We start from the raw sequence: 20,289 nt of genomic DNA, 5'->3' as shown, positions 1-20,289 counted from the left end.
GGTGGTGGTTTACATTCAAAGCCCAGAGAGAGAATGAGTGCAGATGTTAACAGTGAAGTTTAATGTTACTGTTTCAGTGTTTATAATACTTTGAGTGAATGAATCTGAATATGAATCGATATGATTCCAGGTGATGTTTACACACAATATGTGAAATGTCGGACACAGGGCAATATGAATATAAATATAAATATAAATATAAATATAAATATAAATATAAATCCACAAACAGGGATTCTTTCATTTTTCACAGTAACTTGCAATAATGGACACACAGTAGAACAGTAGCAAATGGAAAGAAGCAAATGAACTGAAAATCACAAATGGGTGCAGATTTGTGGCCTTTATAATTAGCATTGTATGATATGTCGATAACTTATGACAACAAAGAACACATGAAGAGGAAATATGATAAGTGACAAAACCATTTTCCTGTCATTGAACTGTGGTCAGTAAACACAACATATTCTCATCCAGGCCTCTGTGTCTTGTAATGGGAACTAACATCTTGTATGAGCTCACAGTAAAGGTGTGAACTCAGTGTTATTTTACTTGAGTGTAGAGATCCTCTGGACCATCAGCAGTGTGTGTGAAGCTGTTTTCTGTCTGAAACACTTTGTGTGTACACCGTGTCCTGCTGATGTCTGCTGTCCTGCACTGAGACAGAGGAAGGTTCAGGTCTCTGCTGGGAGAAGTGGACATCCTCATAATGGATGTAATGGATGTAATGGGTGTCTTCACTGGTTTGAAAAGAAATGGGAGAAAAAAGACAATAGCAGACTCAGTTCACTTCTGCATTTACCTTCAACATTGAGATGACTTCAAATTTGTAGAATAATCAAAGAAATAAAAAGAAGACATGTGAGGTAAAACCCTCTGAGGAACATAAATGCATGACTGTAGGATGTTTGAGCAGCACCTCAGCACTGTCTGTCTGCGCTGCACCTTCTCTCACCACAAGGGGGAGCTCACCGTCCTGAAATATACATCACACTATTTACATGTTCAGTTCTCATTTCACTGTCAGATCCATTCAGCCCTCCTCCACCTCACTGATGTCTCAGCATCCACACCTCCTCGTTCTTCACTCCTCCTCCACTACTACCACGATCTACACTCTATCAGTTAAGTTTATGTTTCTGTACAGCTTGTTGAATGAACTTTAACTACATCAGCTGATCGAAGCTCTGTTCCTGCTCCATGTTTTATTATTTATTATGGTTTAGGTTAGTTGGTTAGTCAGAGCTCTCACACAGTAAGTAGATGCATTCACACAGAAATGAACCAGACATAATCTCAACACTATTTTAATGAATGCAGACATGCTGGTTAACACAGTAAGAGGCTCTAATCATCTGTATGTGCAGAAATGGACTACAGTTGACTCGTAATTAAACTTGGAAATACCACAACTTCCTTTTTTTGTTTTGTTTTTCTGCTCGTTCACACACTTTGCACTGTGGGACGTTACCTCTATTATGAAAAAACCTCAAACAACAAAATATGTCCATGAAGATTAGAGCCAAATGCATCCCAGAATAAAACTAAGCAGTAAGAAGAAAAGATGAATCCTAACATGTAATCAGAAACAGGAGTGAATTAAAGTGAGAAGCTGGAAATATATGAACAACAATCAGGAAGGCAAAAGACATTTTCCTGTCTTTTTTTCTTTGTTAAATGAGTTGCATGAATAAAACTTGCAGCACATTAAATCTGAGTCTCCACACCAACAAAATTATTCTTATTTTTTCTTGACTTCAGCATAGAGATAATCTGTGTCGTTAACAGTCTGTGTTAATCTCTTTGCTGGTTTGTTGATGTTGACCTGTGCGTACACCGTGTCCTGTTGCTGTCCACTGTCCTGCACTGAGACAAAGGACCTGTCATGTCTCTGCTTGGAGAAGTTGATCTCTCCATAATGGATGTTTTCTTCTTCTTCTGTTTCACCTGCAGGTTCTTCAACAACCAGATCTTCACCTCTTTGACTCTATAAGAAATGAACCACATGTGATGTTTAGTGAGGAAGATCTTCACCTGAATCCTTCCTGATTAAATCATTACTTTTACTTTTTGAATACGTTGAGTAGACTGCTCTGATAGAGGTAATTTATAAAGTAACTAAACACTGAGTCAGGTAGACTACAGAGAAGTTTAGTCTTTACAAACCTGAGTCTGTTGTTGAGTTTGATGCCTTGACTTTAACCACCTGGAAAACATCAGAGGCTGTTAGATGAACTATACTGTGTTTTAGGGTCAATATATTTGACAGTAAAATGTTAAGACTGATGGGAAACAGATGTTTTTGAATGTACAGCTAAAATGTCAGCAACAGTAACTGAGTCATGTTTGCTGCTTTGATATGTGACACTTACCAAACAAAGATGATCAAGCAGATGAGTACGATGATCCCAATGATTCCTCCAAGAACTGGTTCCCAGTGTGAGGAGCCTAAAACAAGACATGATTTAATGTGGACGTATTGATATAATGAAACCAGATATAACTCTTACTGTGTTTGAGTGGATTCAGAAAAATAAATACTGAACGTTATTTACATTCAACATTTGAAGAAATCCCAGAAATCCCACAGAAGTGTGAGAGCTCTCTGTTCATAGAAAATAAAACCAAGTAAAACTAAAGTAGATAAGGAATATTCCTGCTGTGCTTTGGGCCATTGCACTGAAATTTCGTTTTGATGAAAATCTAAATGACAAATAAAGTTGGTCTAAGTCTAACATCAGAATAGAAACAAGAGAAAAAAAAATGAGAGCTGACTGAATTCACTTCTGCATTTACCTTCAACATTCAGATAAATCCATGGTGATGTCTGGTTACCAAGTTGATTTGAGGCCACACAGTAATAACCTCCTCCATCAGTCACATTGAAGCTGTAGAAGTGTCCTTCAGATACGTTCATGGGTCCATCTTTGCTGTTCTTGAACCAGGTGAAGCGTCTGACGGGAGGCTTGGCTCTGCTGGAGCAGGTCAGCTTCACCCAGCTACCTGCTGACACCAAACCTGATGGACTGATGGATGCTGAGGTGTCTTTAGGAGCATCTGAGGAAAATGTGACAGAGATTGACTTTATTCATCACAAACAGCTGACATCCCATGAATCATCATGTTCTGACAGGATCCAACAACAAACTCTGGTTGTCTTACATGAAACATTGAGAGTCTCTTGTGTCTCTGCTGTCTTGACGTCTTTTCCTTCATTCACAGGATATCTGACAGAACAGTTGATGTTGTATCCATCATGTGTGTCTGACAGAGTGATGGTCTCGTGAATTTTAGTTGTAAAGGTCCCATCTGTGTTTTCCTCTATTTTGTTGCGAGGGTCTTGTTGGATATTCCAGGTGAGTTGAGGAGGGGAGTGTGGACAGGGAGTGAAAGCTGAGCAGGTTATAGTGACAGACTCCTTCTCCTTCAGATCACCTGAGATATTAATTCTGGGTCTCCAAGGAGAATCTGTGGTTTCACATCAAACACATATTATTGTATTGAACTATTTATTAATTAGAGTTGTACCAGTATTTTCCCTAAATTTCGTTATTTTATTTTGAGTTGTGAAAAAATTTATTTTATTGTTAGTATCCCTTAGTTATGCTGCTATAGGCCTAGGCTGCTGGGGGACGATGCACCAAACACATGTCCTCCTTCTTTCTTCTCTCTCCTCTCTCGCATCCTCCACTTTCTTTTCTCTGGCACAGAGCTCTTCCACTCTAATTTCCTATACACTACTAGTCATACAATTCTGTGCTATTACTATGTAGAATGTTTACTGCTGTGTGTGTCCCACCCCCCTTCCCCCCCCTCTTCCCCCCTTTTCCCCCCTCTTCTTGTGAGTATCTCTGGCCTGGAGTGGTGTGTTTCCCGTGGAGCTCTATACTACATCTGTTGTCGTGGTCTCATCAGCCTGCCTAGTCTTCATGGAATCCTGCAGTTATCCACTCCTACCTGAATGAACAATTCTCCAACCTGCCTATGATTCCGCTTACATTTTCAAACTGTCATGTAACATCATCAGTTTGTATCATAAGATTCCACATGTACACTTTAGTCAGATATGTGTATCTATGACAGATGTATGTTTATCTTGCTGTTCTCTTCTCTCTTTGCTGTTCTCTTCTCTCTTTCTTCTGTCTGTACCCGGCTGGCCTTAGGCAGATGGGTCCCTCCATATGAGCTGGGTTCTGCTCGAGGTTTCTTCCTGTTAAAAGGGAGTTTTTCCTTGCCGCCGTTTCCTTTGGGCTTGCTCTGGGGGTTTCAGGCCGGGTTTTTGTAAAGCGTCTTGAGACGATTTGTATTGTTATTGACGCTATATAAATAAAATTGAATTGAATTGAATTAAAGCTCAGCTTTTAATTTTTTTTTATCATTCCACTTATTTTTACTGTTGATATCGAAGGGTTACAGAGTGTATTGACTGAAGATGAAACATATTTCACATTATGTTAAAAATCAATTGTAATTAATAAAACCTGTCTTACCTTTAACTGTTATTTGAAGAGGATCACAAACAGCTGTTGCTCTGAACGGCCAGTTCATGATTCTGAAGTAGTATGTGTCTGAATGACTTGTGTTTAAATTAGAAAACAGAGTGGTGCAGTTTTTCTGACTCAGGTCTCCAGTAATATTCATCGGAGAGATGTTATCTGACTTACTACTGTTGAAGACTACATTATGTGGATAACTCCAAAGATCTGAGTTATGTTTAATCCACACTCCAAAGGTTTCTCTGCTGCTGTCAAACTCTTTTCCTGTTTTCTCACTATAGTTACATGGGATTTTCAAACAAGATCCACTCAGTGCTTCCATCTTCTTTGGTGCAGTAATGTTGAGGGCTGAATCTTTATCACAACCAGTCCAAACACCTGTAAAACCAGACTAATGATGAACATCATGTGAATCAAAATCTGCCTGAAGAGAAAGTTGATGAGACACAAACTCCAGTTCATCTGCAGCATGTTACATGTAGACCCTTTGAACAATGTCAGTAGAAAATGTTTCAGACTAGAAATGATTCAAGTAATGTCTCCAAATAAAAGAGACTGAACAAACAGCTGACCTGAAAGAAAGAAGACACTCAGTAACATGTTGACTGTCACCACGTTCACACACAGGGCTGCCATGACACTCATCTCCTAGACTGGAAACAAAGACAAAAATTTAAATATATCATGAACTTTCACTCTGATTAAAAAGTTAACATTTAAAAAATAGTAGTAGTAAGTTTTCTAACCAAAAAAATCTGCAGTTAAAAAAAAAGAAACAACACGGCTTTAATATCCAGTAATTTGTGAATTTCAGTTGATCGGCATCAGATCAAATAATCAATTTCTCTGTTTAGTTGTCCTGGTGTAAAAGGAAACACCCAGACTTGACTTATTCTTTTGTACTTCTGCTAGTTATCACTGAATAAATGCAAAAATACAAGAAGTCTTCATCCTTCCTGCTTCACATCGGAATGAGAAAGTCACCTTTTATGGTCATTTTGAGCAGATCAGGGTGTGAATGGTTTTTTCATTTCCAGTTACATTCACTGTCTCACAACTGTCACTTACTGTCGATCACAGCTTTTCAGCAGAACACAAAGGGGAACTTTGATAACATCATGGCTGAGAAAAAACATATGAGCTGCAGGCTGTGGTCAGTAAACGCAACATGTTCTCAACATGCTTTTGAGGAAACTATGACTCGTTCAATTAGTAAGTTGAAATCAATGACTATGTTCGATATTAAAAGTAATTTGATACTGAAAAGAGATGCTAATGAACTCAAATCCATCACTCAGTTAAATAAACATCTTAATATTTCATTATAATGAAGTATGATGCTGCCAATGGTGGGTGCACATTTCTGTCGTTAGACTTTAGTTCCCCATTTACAGTTTTGGGATCTTTATTTTTACCAACACTGTATATAATGAAGTAGTGTACTTGTTACACCACAACATATAGATGAGAAGCTTAACCACTTACAGGAACTATAATAACACTGTAGCTGAGAAAAACATGTTTGAACAAAGAGACTGTTCAGGAAACATCACTTGCACTATTTATTGTGAAGAACTTGTGCAAACTGTTCACCACAGGGTGGCTTACAGATGGGTGGCTTCTTCTTCCTGCAGCTGTTGATAGTCAGAAAGTGTTCTGCAGAGGAGAGACTGAGCAGCACCAAGCTCCTAACCATTTTAGATAAATCTCTCACTCATAGATGTTTATTCATTTAGTGACTTTGTCTGTTGTCTTTCCAGTGCCAGCTGAAACTTAAAGATGACCCTCACGCCTAAATAAAACTAAATACTTTTCTTATCTGTGTTTTCAGATGTGATCCCGGAGTTAATTGGTTAATTTCTCCTCCAGACTTGCTCAACATACAACAGAGCTGGACTCACTGCTCTGCTAGCAAACAGAAGTTACTTAGATAATGGTTGTAGAAGACCCCCCAGGAGACCCCCACCTTTCACTGAAAATATATCAAAGCAAAGCCAACATATCTATGACTATCCTCTTGTCGACTTTGTCAGCCTCAGACTAAATGTGTGTGTGCATGTATCTCTATAGGGGACAGAGGCCATAAAGGCATCATTGAGAGCTTTCATTTAAGCTGAAAGGATGTTTAATGTTGTTGTAAAAGAACAAAGTTGTTCCTTAAATTCACATGTTCAACTCTTCATGAACAACCAGACTGTCCTACATCATAAATAGTATCTGACAACATCAATAGAGTTGTATTTAAATATGAAATTGACATAATTACGTGATGATTTACACTACATTTGAAATAAAAAGTTGGCTGTCGCAGTCCGAACCAACAACAACACTTGCTTCCAAGAGTTGCAGAAAAGCAGTAAAATAACAAACCTGTAGGTTAAAACATTAAAATATAAAAAGTAGTGACATGTTTCTTACCAGATGAGTCTGCAGGTGAAACAAAGACTGTAGAACGTTTTGATATCAGTAGTTTTGAGCTTGAGCAGATCAGAAAGAGACCAAGTAACAACTTCCCTGTTAAACCTACTTTGAAAGAAGGCGGACGTTATACATTAAGACTGTGAGCACAGTTGGTTTGGTTGTACAGCCACAACATATCACATGACTTCCTGCTTATCTTGAGTTAGGACATGTGAATTTGTGGACTCTTAAGCTCATCAGGTGTCAATGACTAATTCAAACTTCTGGACCTGGCATTCATTCATGTGGATGTTACTTAGACATGTAGCACCCACCAAGACCAAACCAGACACCCCCACCCCATAGCAATGACACTCCTTGATGGTAGCAGCCATCCCCAGCAGGATGCAGCCTGACAGAGACACACACACACAAAAACGCTTGAGGAAATAAAATAAAAGTGATTGATTTCCGCGACAATTCACAGGACAAGCGGTGACAGAATATAAATGAATGAATGAATGATTTCACAGCTCTAGGGCTGAACGATATGGACGAAATTTCATATCTCGATAATTATGCCAGATATCTCGATATCCATACCATTTTTTTAAAAGGCCTCTTTCGAGACTATGTACACGGGTACCATGTCTTTTGCAATGTGGTATGTTATAGCGTCTGTCATGTGTTTATGTCTGGTGGACATCGACTCATACGGTGCAACACGACACCTCGCTCTGGTTTACATCATCATTTTTAAATCCAAAATACCTCCAAATAATGGAAGATGATTTATGTTTTGGCACCAAATCAGATTTTGCACTAGTGACACGGGAATCAATTGTCGCTCCCATCCCAAGCCCACAAAAATACTCCCGTCATATCCCGATCACGTGACTGCCCCCCAACAAAAATCCTGTCCCGCAAAATTACGAGAGAAAGACTCCTAAATCCCGTCCAGCTCTCTATGTTGTTGTCTAAAGTTGGGCGCACTCACCGCGTTGCAGCCTCACTTTTGAATTAAATCTCCGGCTCCGTCCCGCTCCCGTTGATTATTTGCTCTATCCCGTCCCTATCACGTTACTAACAGTGAAACTGACTCCCGTACTGCGAGACTCCCGCGGCAATACAGTGACCCGCGGGAGTCCCGAAAAATTGTCACCCGCTATTCTGCACCGCCACCGGCCGCATTATCTTCCACGCTCACTTTACTTTCTTTCTTTTTAATTTCCCCGCTGTGTATGTGTGTGTGTGTGTGCGCGTCTCCGTCTCCGTTTCCCTCACTCCCGCCCTCATATGTTTGTCATTGGTCTATATCGTTTATATCGTTGCTTTTTCGATATTAATATCTTGAATGTTCATATCGAGATATAGATACGATAACGATATATCGTTCAGCCTTACACAGCTCTGTGGAGGAAGCTGTCTCTCAGTCGGTTGGTTCTGATGTTTCTGTACCTTTTCTGTAAAGGAAGAGGTACAAACAGTCCATGGCCCAAATCTGGGAGAGGACCCCCACAATCCCCTGTGCAGTTCTTAACACCCAATCTAAGTCCCTCCTGTCCTGTGCTGTGCAGCTCCTATACCACACTGTCACACCGAGACAGAGGATGGGTTCTATTGTGGTCCTGTACAAGTTTGTCAGTAGTCGACAGAAGAATCCAGCCCTCTTCAGCTTTCTGAGGAAGAAAAGCCTCTGTTGGGCCTTCTCCACCATGTGTGGAGTGTTCACAGACCAGGTCAGGTCAGGTCAGAAGTGATGTGGTTGCCCAGGAGTTTGACGTCACCTTCCCTTATATGAGGAGAGGAGCATGCTCTGTCTTCCTTGACCACCTGTCGTCCACAGTGACCTCCTTGGTCTTGCTGGTGTTCAGAACAGGGGCGTATTTAGTCATCTGGGGGCCCAAGGCAAACCCAGTCATTGGGGCCCTCCACATTCTCGTACTGCAATGGCAAAAGTTTTATTCTCACCTCAACACAAGGTCTTAAATGTGGGCAGCAGCAACTAGGTTCAGCCTGGATATTGTTGTATTTTGTGTTACTAGAAAAAGAAGACACCACAAAAGATAACAAGGTCAATTATGAGAACAAACATTTTAACAGTATAATTTTATCAAATTTACCTTTTGTCTTTCTTTCCTTCTCCCTTTTTTCCTTGTGATGTTTTCTTCATCTCCCTTTCTCTGTCTTCCTGTCCGTTTTGCAATTTTTTCTCCTTTGTGTTCTTCCACTTTTTCTTTCATCTCCTCTTGTACCATCAGGTCATATTTTTGTTGTTGGTGTTGTTGTTTTCAGGTCATGTCTGTGCATGACAGACTTAAAATCACACTAAAATCTGACCTTCCGAGCCTTTGCCTCAGCAAACCTTGTAATGAGCAGCTCCATATTCAGTGACTTTCTGACTTCCTGCTCAATGAAGAGTACTGCAAGTGCTGACAGCCTGTCCTGGGACATAGTTGACCAAACAAAGATTTTGAATCAACTAAAAAGTCTGAATTTGAGAAAATTCTCCTATTTCCAGAGCTAGATAAAGTCCTTAAGATCGTTCTTGAGGATTATTATCTAACAAGTGAATCATCTCAACGCTTGTACTGTAATTGATAAGAACATTAATCAGCATTTAATATAGTTTACCATTTCGACCACTTTAATACTCACATCTTCATGATGAAAAGCGCCACTTGTGTCACTTCATCTCCTCCTCGGCTGACACTGACAGCAGTGCTACTACTGGCAAGAGCGTCTGGCTCTTGCTGTTGTCGAGTACCTAGATTCGGTGTCACTGTGAAAAATGTTGACACCTTTTGTAGTTTTGATGAAAACTGTTTAGTTTCCTCTCGCCTTCTTCTCTTCTCCGCTCTACTGGGATAACACCGCTTCATTTTTCTCAACTCAAAACCGCGCCACCAAGTTTGTTTTGGTACCGTCTTCCTGAATCAAGCCTGCACATGCGCAGTGACATGGAAAAGCCCATTGCATGAGAAGTGAGAGGGGAGCAGTCAAAACGATCATGATCGATTAAGCATTTTTATGTATTTTTAAGCCCGCGAATTAAGACTAAAAGAATAATAATTGCTTTAAATCGAAGAAACCTCTATTAATCAGTTTTTATGAGACGTTTGGGAGCCCCTGGAAATCTCGGGGCCCCAGGCATGGGTGAGCCATGTATTTAAAGTGGAGCAGCTGGAGGACAGGAAGATCTACATTTTGGACTTCAGCAACATTTTTATATTTCAACCTGGAGACGATAGTCAATCCTGACATCAGACTGAGCGGTCAGGTGATGATGTTGTGTAGATGCACTTTACGTCACTGAAATCGTCTTCAGATGACGTGATGCCTGAGGTCAACAGGTGAAACGTTTAAACCTGGGGAAAAAGCAAAAGACTTTTAGTGAAACAATGTGAAATAATATTGCTTCTGCAGGTTGTGTGTTCTTTGGACTGTACAGAAGGTTACATACCTGAAATAGCTGGTTATTATTATTTTTTTTTTTTTACGTGATCAGGTTTTGTCTGTTTTAGAATAGGTGTGTGTGCAAGGGTTTAATGTTAGATCCTCAGATTAAACCAAACATACAGTCATTTCTGAATATCGGTTGATCAGCAGCAGATCAAATAACCAACTTCTCTCTGTCTAGTCGTTCTCTTAAGAAGTCTTCATCCTTCCTGCTTTAATCCTGAGAAAGAGAAAGAAAATGTTTTGTGGCACCTTAACCTCATGAGGGTGTGAATGACTCATTTGTTCAAGCGAATCAATCCCATGCACCACTCAAAGACACCTGCACTGTCGCTGCAAGACCAGTGGGGGTGCATCTGTTCTCTGTATGCAGTGCATGACACCACTGTATGCAATTATTTTAAATTTTTGCCAGATGTTTCCAGTAAATGAGATAAATAGACAGACACACTTAATTCTTCCCTTCATTCTGATTCAGGTTGATCTGATCACCTCAAATTAAAACTGAGAATCTCCACTTTAAGCCTGTATTCATTATACAACTGTACTGTGAATATGTTTTGATAAAATGCTAAAATAAAGACTTTATGATGAACATATGAGCACCAGAAGTGGAAGCAAATATGATCAAGCATCCGTTCAATCCATGGAAGAACCCTCCATACAACTTCTCAGGATCTGCTGCCAACGTCTTGGGGCCTAATTTCACAGGTCACCTTCAGATGAGTTCATTTCACACGTCTGATGTATAAATAAATATAAATAACAATCACCATGACAGACACCATGTGAGGTCAGTGCATAAATATGAACATGCTGAAAACTGTGTGATATCTCGATTTGTTTCGCTGTTTCCTCCAAAGACAAGGTCAAAACTTGTTCCCACAGTGTCACACACACTGGGGGAACGCCCCCGTTACAGGCCTCGGTTTTCCCCTCTGCTGGTCAAGGGCCGTAAAGACTGGTTAAACGTGATGTCTTGTGTTCTCTCCCTTAGGTGAAGCTGATCTGCGGTAATCAGAAGGATCTGATCAATAGTGGGAGGAACCATGTCTCTTTCTCTTTCTCACACCTTCTTCTTCCATATGCTTATACCAGAAGCTGACTTTAGACCTCAGTTTAGCCCCGACTTCAACAACAGTGTCACCATCTTTGATTCATTTCCTCCTCTGAGTGTTGAACATTGCACTGCAGCTTTCTATGTGGCAAAGATTCACTTGAAGCCTTTGACACAGAGACCCTCAACCATGTCTGCTTCTGTTAATTTAATACACAGTCATGGCATTTGGCATACGTCATAGCACTTGTACCAACATCTAACATGGAAAAAAGGTACTGTCTGGTGAGTCTAACTCTGAGGCCTATTTTATGTCTTGGAACCAACGAGTCAATGAATTAAAATGTCATGATTCATCCATTTATTTTCAACAAGTATCTGAAACGTACAAAACAGCAGTGGTACTTTATATTTCTTTTGAAATAGTTGACAGAAAATGAGCAGAGCAATGTGACTGAGAGAGGTGAAATAAAAGTGAAATATGAAGGAAAGCAGAGATAATACATCAGTAACTCTAGTCTGAGCTGCAGGTGGACTCAAGATGGAGTCTAAAGGAGTTATGTCGCCCTCTGCTGGTGGTTTACATTCAAAGCCCAGTGAGAGAATGAGTCAATGTCCACAGTGAAGTTTAATGTTACTGTTTCAGTGTTTATAATACTTTGAGTGAATCAATCTGAATATGAATCAATATGATTTCAGGTGATGTTTACACACAATATGTGAAATGTGCAATATAAATATAAATCCACAAACAGGGATTCTTTCATTTTCCGCAGTAACTTGCAACAAAATAATGGACACACATTAGAACAGTAGCAAATGGAAAGAAGCAAATGAACTGAAAATCACAAATGGGTGCAGATAAGTAGCATTTATAATTAGCATTGTATGATATGTAGATAACTTATGACACAACAAAGAACACATAAAGATGAATTATGAACCTGTCCAGGGTGTACCCCGCCTCTTGCCCGATGACAGCTGGGATAGGCTGCAGCAGACCCCATGACCCTTCACAGGAACAAGCGGTTACAGAAGATGAATGAATGAATGAATTCAGATGACATCAAATTTGTAGAAAATCTAAGAAATAAAAAGAAGACATGTGAGGTAAAACCCTCTGAGGAACATAAATACATGACTGTAGGATGTTTGAGCAGCACCTTAGCATAGGGTGACCAGGGGCCTCATGTACGAAAGTTGCTTAAGTACAAAAACGTAAAAGCTCACGTAAAAGTTCAGATGTATCAAGAGTGAAATGTCCTTGAATTTTGTACGTCCCTACGCCAACGACGTGGCTGGCGTAAGTAGGATTCTACAGACATCGATCCTTTGGCGACACTTAGAGGTGATGCCGGGAAACTGTCATCAATGTGAAAACTATTACTCTGACCGATCGGTACTGTGCCGGTCGACCCTGAGCAGAGCCATGCAAGCCGCGTGGGACGGAATTATCCGCATGTCAGCCAGGTATATCAGATTCTCATACAATGCATCTGAACAGGTCAACATTAAAGAGCAATTTGCAGCAAGAGACGGTTTTCTGAATGTAATCAGAGCTGTGGACTGCACACACATTTATATAAAAGCGCCATCGCATGAATTTGTAAATGTCAACAGGAAACATTTTCATTCGATCAGTGTGCAGATCATACGTGATGCGCAAATGCTGTTTGATCATGTCAATCAAACTGGGACGCGGACGCAGGTTAAGGGCACGCCCACCAACAACAAACATGCAAATCAGATCAGAACGGCATGCAGCGCGAGACATGGAGAGAAGCACAACCCGTACGGCTAAGAAGAGGAAATGCAGGTATAATAAAGACTGGGAAACTATCTATCCCTGGGTGAAACCAGTGCAAGGCGAGTCTGGTAAAGTTTGCTGTGAAGTTTGCTTGAGTCATTTTTCCGTTTCACACGGAGGTGAATACGACGTGAAACGACACAGACAATGCGAGACAAAACATGTTGCTCAACTTGGGAACTTGGGAAAGTTGCATTTAAATAAGTTTATATATATATATATATATATATATATATATATATATATATATATATATGTTGTTATATATATGTTTTTATTTGCAGGCTGTTATGTGCTACTGAATCAATCAGATGGCAAAGCATAGTAATAGGCGTGTTCGACTTCATGCAGATCTGTGCAGATCTGACTTGACGTGATGCATGCTGGGTTGTTCATGCTCATAGACCTCGAATATGATCGGTTAAAATGAACTTGTTCAACCCAGCATGCATCACGTCAAGTCAGATCTGCACGAAGTCGAACACGCCTATTGTTATAAGCAAAGGGGCAGAATAGAAATGTTTATTTTTTCTGTTAGTTCTTTTAGGGTACCTTGATGCACTGGTATCTCACATTGTCCCACATTGTCCCACACAAATGTAGCCTTTGTCCCACATCTGGTGAATTGGGATCTGGTCACCCTACTTGTAGTTAAACTTGGAAATACCTCATCTTCCCCCCTTTTTTTACTGCAGGTTCACACACTTTGGAGGTTACCTCTATTATAAAAAAAACTCAAACAACAAAATATGTCCATGAAGATTAGAGTGAAATTAGTGCCTAGGCATGGCGATCCAAGATGGCGGCGCGCATGGACGCAGCGGCTCAGTGCTCTCTCTTTTGGTGCTTGTTTGGATGCTTTTGTGTGAAGTGTTACTACTCGCGACAACATCCTGCTTGGCGAATAACATCTACAGCCGACACGACCTTCTGGGAATAGGCGTACGCAGCGAGCGGGCTGTTTCAACCGAGTTTCTCCGCTCTCATGACATTCCCGAGGATATTGCCAGGCGCCCCGGCTCTACGTGGATTACCATCCTTGCGGGGAGGCGACGGAGGCGGCGCAGGGAGAGGAGGCAAAAGCGGGGCTGCAGAGCCGGCGTACTGGTAAGGCTACGGAGGCAGCCACACAAACCGCCGCTTCCGAGTGTTTTCCTTACCAACGCAAGATCGCTCGTGAACAAGATGGATGAATTGAATCTACAGATCGCAGCTAACAACAGTGTGAGGGACAGCTGCATTCTGCTCATCACAGAGACCTGGCTTCACTCATCCATTCCAGATACAGCAATCGAGCTAGCAGGCCGTACAGCACACCGTCAGGACAGGACCAGGGACTCCGGTTAGAGCAGAGGAGGGGGACTTTGCATTTATGTGAACAACAGCTGGTGTACCAACACTAAGACCATAAGCAGTTACTGCTCCCCGGACCTGGAGCATGTAACTGTTAAGTGCAGGCCCTTTTACCTTCCTCGGGAGTTCAATGTTGTGATGCTAACGGCTGTATATATCCCACCAGATGCTAACGCTAACTCGGCCCTCGGACATTTGTATGACAATATTTGCAACCAGCAGAGCATGTATCCTGAGGCTGTTCATATCATTGCTGGGGACTTTAACCATGCTGATCTTAAAGCAGTACTCCCCAAACTCCATCAGCATGTTAAATGTGCTACCAGGGGGGATAAAACACTGGACAAGGTTTATTCAAACATCAAACAGGGCTTCAGGGCTAAACCACTTCCTCACCTGGGCCAGTCAGACCACATGTCCCTGCTCCTAATTCCAGCATACACCCCTCTCAGGAAAAGTGCTCCTATTACAACCAGAACTGTTAAAACCTGGCCCGAAGGTGCCTCTGAACAGCTGCAGGACTGCTTTGAGGCAACAAATTGGGATGTCTTTGAACACCAGGATTTGGAGCAGTACACAACAGCTGTCCTGGGCTACATCAACTACTGCATGAACAACGTCACTGTAGATAAACGCATCTGTGTTTATCCGAACAGGAAGCCGTGGATGACAAAAGAAGTGCAGTGCTTGCTCAGGGAGAGGAACACCGCCTTCAGGTCTGGTGATGGGGCATTGTACAGCGCTGCCAGAGCCAACCTGAAGAGAGGCATCAGAGAGGCCAAGGCTGTCTACAAGAGGAGGATCGAGGACTGCTTCCAGAGCAACAACACCAGGCAGGTGTGGCAGGGGGTCCAGCACATCACCAACTACAGACCCAGCAACACCTCAGCTGCTGCCAGTGACACCTCACTGGGGGAGGAGCTGAACCACTTCTTCGCCCGCTTTGAGGTAGCTTCACAGGAAACAGCCATGCTACACCTACCAGCCCACAGCAGCCACATCCTCACAGTGGAGGAGCACGAGGTGAGACGCACGCTGAGGGCTGTGAACCCGAGGAAAGCTGCGGGACCTGATGGCATCTCAGGACAGGTGCTACGGGACTGCGCAGATCAACTGGCTGGGGTTTTCACCAGGATCTTTAACCAGTCACTGTCTCAGGCTGCTGTCCCTCCCTGCCTCAAGTCCTCAACCATCGTTCCACTCCCAAAAAAGACCACCATCACCAGCCTAAATGATTACCGTCCAGTAGCACTTACTCCAATCATTATGAAGTGCTTTGAGAAACTGGTCAGAACTCCCACCCAGGTTTGACCCTCACCAGTTCGCCTACAGAACCAATAGGTCCACAGAGGACGCTATCGCCACAGCTCTCCACGTTACTCTGTCCCATCTGGAGCGGCAGGGGAACTATGCACGTCTGCTCTTCATGGACTTCAGTTCGGCGTTTAACACCATCCTCCCCAACAGACTGGTGACCCATCTGTCAGACCTGGGAATATCCGACTCCATCTGCCTTTGGATCAAAGACTTCCTGTCAGACCGCTCCCAGAGGTTGAGGATAGGCCACAACATCTCCACAGCCCTCAGCCTGAACATCGGCTCCCCCCAGGGTTGTGTGCTGAGCCCCCTTCTTTACACCCTCTATACGCACGACTGCACCCCCGCATACTCCAGCAACGCCATCATCAAGTTCGCTGATGATACCACTGTTGTGGGGCTCATCTCTGGGGGGGATGAGTCCGCTTACCGGGACGAGGTGGAGCGGCTGTCAGTGTGGTGCTCTGACAACAACCTGGCCTTGAACACCACCAAGACCAAGGAGCTGGTCATTGATTTTAGGAGGAAAAATAAAATGGACACTCAGCCCCTGTTCATCGGAGGGGAACAGGTGGAGAGGGTGACAGACTTCCGGTTTCTGGGCGTTCATATTGAGGAGGACCTAACTTGGAGCATCAACACCACGACCATCATCAAGAAGGCACAGCAGAGACTGTACTTCCTGAGAGTACTCAGGAATAACAACATCACTCAGAAACTGCTGGTGTCCTTCTACCATTGCTCCATAGAGAGCACCTTGACTTACTGTGTGTGTGTGTGGTTTGCTAGCTGCACAGTAGCAGACAGGAAAGCGCTCCAGAGGGTTGTCAACATGGCCCAAAAAATCATCGGCTGCACTCTCCCCACCCTGGAAGACCTGTACAGCTCACGCTGTCTCAGGAGGGCTAAAAACATTCTCAGGGACTCATCCCACCCGGGACACTCATACTTTGAACTGCTGCCCTCGGGCAGACGTTACAGGTCATTACAAGCACGGACAAACAGACTAAAAAACTGTTTCTATGCAAAAGCCATAACCGCATTAAATTAACTGCTGTGCCATATTTATTTATGACTCGTGCAATACTGCAGAAATGTGAGTGTGTGAATGTGAATGCTAGTATACATGTGGTATGTTTTGTTTTTTTATCCTTTCTTTCTTTTATGTTCTCTTTTTTAGTTCTCTTTTCACTTTAAGAGAAGGCACTTTAAATTTCGTTGTACTTGTGCAATGACAAATAAAGATATTCTATTCTATTCTATTCTAAATTCATCACAGAATAAAACTGAGCAATAAGAAGAAAAGATGAATCCTAACATGTTATCAGAAACAGGAGTGAATTAAAGCGAGAAGCTGGAAATATATGAACAACAATCAGGAAGGCAAAAGACATTTTCCTGTCTTTTTTTCTTTGTTAAATGAGTTGCATGAATAAAACTTGCAGCACATTAAATCTGAGTCTCTACACAAACAAAACACACTTCTCATTTTTTCTTGACTTCAGCATGGAGATAATCTGTGTCGTTAGCAGTCTGTGTTAATCTCTTTGCTGGTTTGTTGATGTTGACCTGTGCGTACACCGTGTCCTGTTGCTGTCCACTGTCCTGCACTGAGACAGAGGACGGGTCACGTCTCTGCTTGGAGAAGTTGATCTCTCCATAATGGATGTTTTCTCCTTCTTGTGTTTCACCTGCAGGTTCTTCAACAACCAGATCTTCACCTCCTTGACTCTATAAGAAATGAACCACATGTGATGTTTAGTGAGGAAGATCTTCACCTGAATCCTTCCTTATTAAATCATTACTTTTACTTTTTGAATACGTTGAGTAGACTGCTCTGATAGAGGTAATATATAAAGTAACTAAACACTGAGTCAGGTAGACTACAGAGAAGTTTAGTCATTACAAACCTGAGTCTGTTGTTGAGTTTGATGCCCTGACTTTAACCACCTGGAAAACATCAGAGGCTGTTAGATGAACTATGCTGTGTTTTAGGGTCAATATATTTGACGGTAAAATGTTAAGACTGATGGGAAAAAGATGTTTTTGGATGTGCAGCTAAAATGTCAGCGACAGTAACTGAGTAATGTTTGCTGCTTTGATATGTGATACTTACCAAACAAAGATGATCAAGCAGATGAGTACGATGATCCCAATGATTCCTCCAAGAACTGGTTCCCAGTGTGAGGAGACTAAAACAAGACATGATTTAAAGGTGCAGTAGGAAAGCCTTATAAAACTGACTTTCTGTCATATTTGCTGAAACTGACCCTATGTTCAAGTATAATCGCATGAAGCAGGTCATTTAAAAAAATATTCGGCTCCTCTGGCCCCACCTCGAGCCTGTAGCGCGATTTGCAAGACATCCAACGCTCCATATTCAGATGCACCAATCAAGACCAGGGGTGTATCTAACAGAGTGTCAATCACTTCTCATGCACACGCATTTCATAGCGCCCTCCCCTCCCCTTCCCCGCGCATGTCGTCAAATTATTTAGCAATAATGAAGGGTATTATAAAAACTATTTTGTTGTTCTTACGTCGGTGTGTTCCATGCTAGTTTGTTTACTCGCTCTCTCTCGGTTCTCTGCTCGTGCACAGTATTCCAGGGCCAATATGCACGCGCTCTATCGTGCACAGCTCTCCCTTGTGGGGGGAGGGGCTTGGGAGACCGTTTTGGGCTTTAGCGGAAAGGGGGGAGGGACTGAGAAGTTGTCGAAGTCCTGGATCTTCGCAATCCTGCCTACTGCACCTTTAATGTGGACGTATTGATATAATGAAACCAGATATAACTCTTTTTATTACTGTGTTTGAGTGGATTCAGAAAATACTGAATGATATTTACCTTCAACATTCAGATGAATCCATGGTGATGTCTGGTTACCAAGTTGATTGGAGGCCACACAGTAATAAACTCCTCCATCAGTCACATTGAAGCTGTAGAAGTGTCCTTCAGATACGATCATGGGTCCATCTTTGCTGTTCTTGAACCAGGTGAAGCGTCTGACAGGAGGCTTGGCTCTGCTGGAGCAGGTCAGGTTCACCCAGCTACCTGCTGACACCAAACCTGATGGACTGATGGATGCTGAGGTGTTTTTAGGAGCATCTGAGGAAAATGTGACAGAGATTCACTTTATTCATCACAAACAGCTGACATCCCATGAATCATCATGTGCTGACATGATCCAACAACAAACTCTGTTTGTCTTACATGAAACACTGGGAGTCTCTTGTGTCTCTGTTGTCTTGACGTCTTTTCCTTCATTCACAGTATATCTGACAGAACAGATGATGCTGTATCCATCATGTGTGTCTGACAGAGTGATGGTCTCCTGGATTTTAGTTGAAAAGGTCCCATCTGTGTTTTCCTCTATTTTGTTGTGAGGGTCTTGTTTGAGATTCCAGGTGAGGTGAGGAGGGGAGTGTGGACAGGGAGTGAAAGCTGAGCAGGTTATAGTGACAGACTCCTTCTCCTTCAGATCACCTGAGATATTAATACTGGGTCTCCAAGGAGAATCTGTGGTTTTGTGAAAAATTTCACATCAGTTTTAGTTGTTTTAATTTTTCCTCCTACACACTGAGCATAACAAATTTACTGAGAAGGTTTAACGTAGTTTATGGACCAAGGTAGAACTGCTTTCACATTTTATTATTAAAGTGAAGTTATAAAACTTGTCTTACCTTTAACTGTTATTTGAAGAGGATCACAAACAGCTGTTGCCATGAAAGGCCAATTCGCAATTCTGAAGTAGTATGTGTCTGAATGACTTGTGTTTAAATTAGAAAACAGAGTGGCGCAGTTTTTCTGACTCAGGTCTCCAATAATATTCATTGGATAGATGTTAACTGATTTACTATTGTTAAAGACTACATTATTTGGATTTGGGCCGAAATATGGGTTATTTTTAATCCACACTCCGAAGGTTTCTCTGCTGCTGTCAAACTCTTTTTCTGGTTTCTCTCTATAGTTACATGGGATTTTCAAACAAGATCCACTCAGTGCTTCCATCTTCTTTGGTGCAGTAATGAAGAGGGCCGAATCCATATCACATTGAGCCCAAACACCTGTAAAACCAGACTAATGATGAACATCATGTGGATCAAAATCTGCCTGAAGGGAAAGTTGATGAGACACAAACTCCAGTTCATCTGCAGCATGTTACTTGTAGACCCTTTGAACAATGTCAGTAGAAAATATTTCAGACAAGAAATGATTCAAGTAATGTCTCCAAATAAAAGAGACTGAACAAACAGCTGACCTGAAAGAAAGAAGACACTCAGTAAGATGTTGACTGTCACCACGTTCACACACAGGGCTGCCATGACACTCATCTCCTAGACTGGAAACAAAGACGACTATTAAAATATATCATGTGCTTCCTCTCAGGTTAAAAAGTTGA

The 20,289-nt window shown here is 41.9% G+C and overlaps 2 protein-coding genes and 1 long non-coding RNA gene across 3 annotated transcripts; all 3 read right to left on the bottom strand.

Annotated features, from left to right (window-relative positions):
* Positions 1 to 2,651: 2,651 nt before the first annotated feature.
* Positions 2,652 to 6,192, bottom strand: LOC311503716 (sialic acid-binding Ig-like lectin 14; the record flags this gene model as incomplete). Its single annotated transcript, XM_084566587.1, has 4 exons — positions 2,652 to 3,057; positions 3,163 to 3,468; positions 4,491 to 4,874; positions 6,105 to 6,192. The coding sequence occupies 4 exons, from the start codon at positions 6,190 to 6,192 to the stop codon at positions 2,738 to 2,740; spliced, it is 1,098 nt and encodes a 365-aa protein (XP_084422713.1). The 3' UTR covers positions 2,652 to 2,737.
* Positions 6,193 to 8,210: 2,018 nt separating this feature from the next.
* LOC311503863 lies at positions 8,211 to 9,832 on the bottom strand. Its single transcript, XR_014699606.1, has 3 exons — positions 9,555 to 9,832; positions 9,020 to 9,341; positions 8,211 to 8,937 (listed from the first exon to the last, which is right to left on the bottom strand). It is a non-coding gene; the product is annotated as an uncharacterized lncRNA (long non-coding RNA).
* An 8,814-nt stretch (positions 9,833 to 18,646) lies between these two features.
* On the bottom strand, positions 18,647 to 19,993 carry LOC311503453 (sialoadhesin-like). Its single transcript, XM_084566175.1, has 3 exons — positions 19,571 to 19,993; positions 19,101 to 19,406; positions 18,647 to 18,995 (listed from the first exon to the last, which is right to left on the bottom strand). Exons 1-3 carry the CDS (start codon positions 19,932 to 19,934, stop codon positions 18,691 to 18,693), a joined length of 975 nt encoding a protein of 324 aa, XP_084422301.1. The 5' UTR covers positions 19,935 to 19,993; the 3' UTR covers positions 18,647 to 18,690.
* Positions 19,994 to 20,289: the final 296 nt, after the last annotated feature.

This window comes from Chelon labrosus (genome assembly GCF_963514085.1).
Source record: "Chelon labrosus genome assembly, chromosome: 18".
NCBI classification, from domain to species: domain Eukaryota; kingdom Metazoa; phylum Chordata; class Actinopteri; order Mugiliformes; family Mugilidae; genus Chelon; species Chelon labrosus.
Note: the sequence above shows the minus strand (reverse complement) of the source record. Positions and strands in the feature narration are given on the sequence as shown.

What these genes read in the sequence shown, in the direction of transcription:
- LOC311503453 (XM_084566175.1), bottom strand. Translation starts at nt 19,934, where the DNA reads ATGGATTCGGCCCTCTTCATTACTGCACCAAAGAAGATGGAAGCACTG. An exon ending in TCTTCAAATAACAGTTAAAG is followed by an intron (nt 19,407 to 19,570) that starts GTAAGACAAGTT and finishes ACAAAACCACAG; the next exon opens with ATTCTCCTTGGAGACCCAGT. An exon ending in AGAGACTCCCAGTGTTTCAT is followed by an intron (nt 18,996 to 19,100) that starts GTAAGACAAACA and finishes CATTTTCCTCAG; the next exon opens with ATGCTCCTAAAAACACCTCA.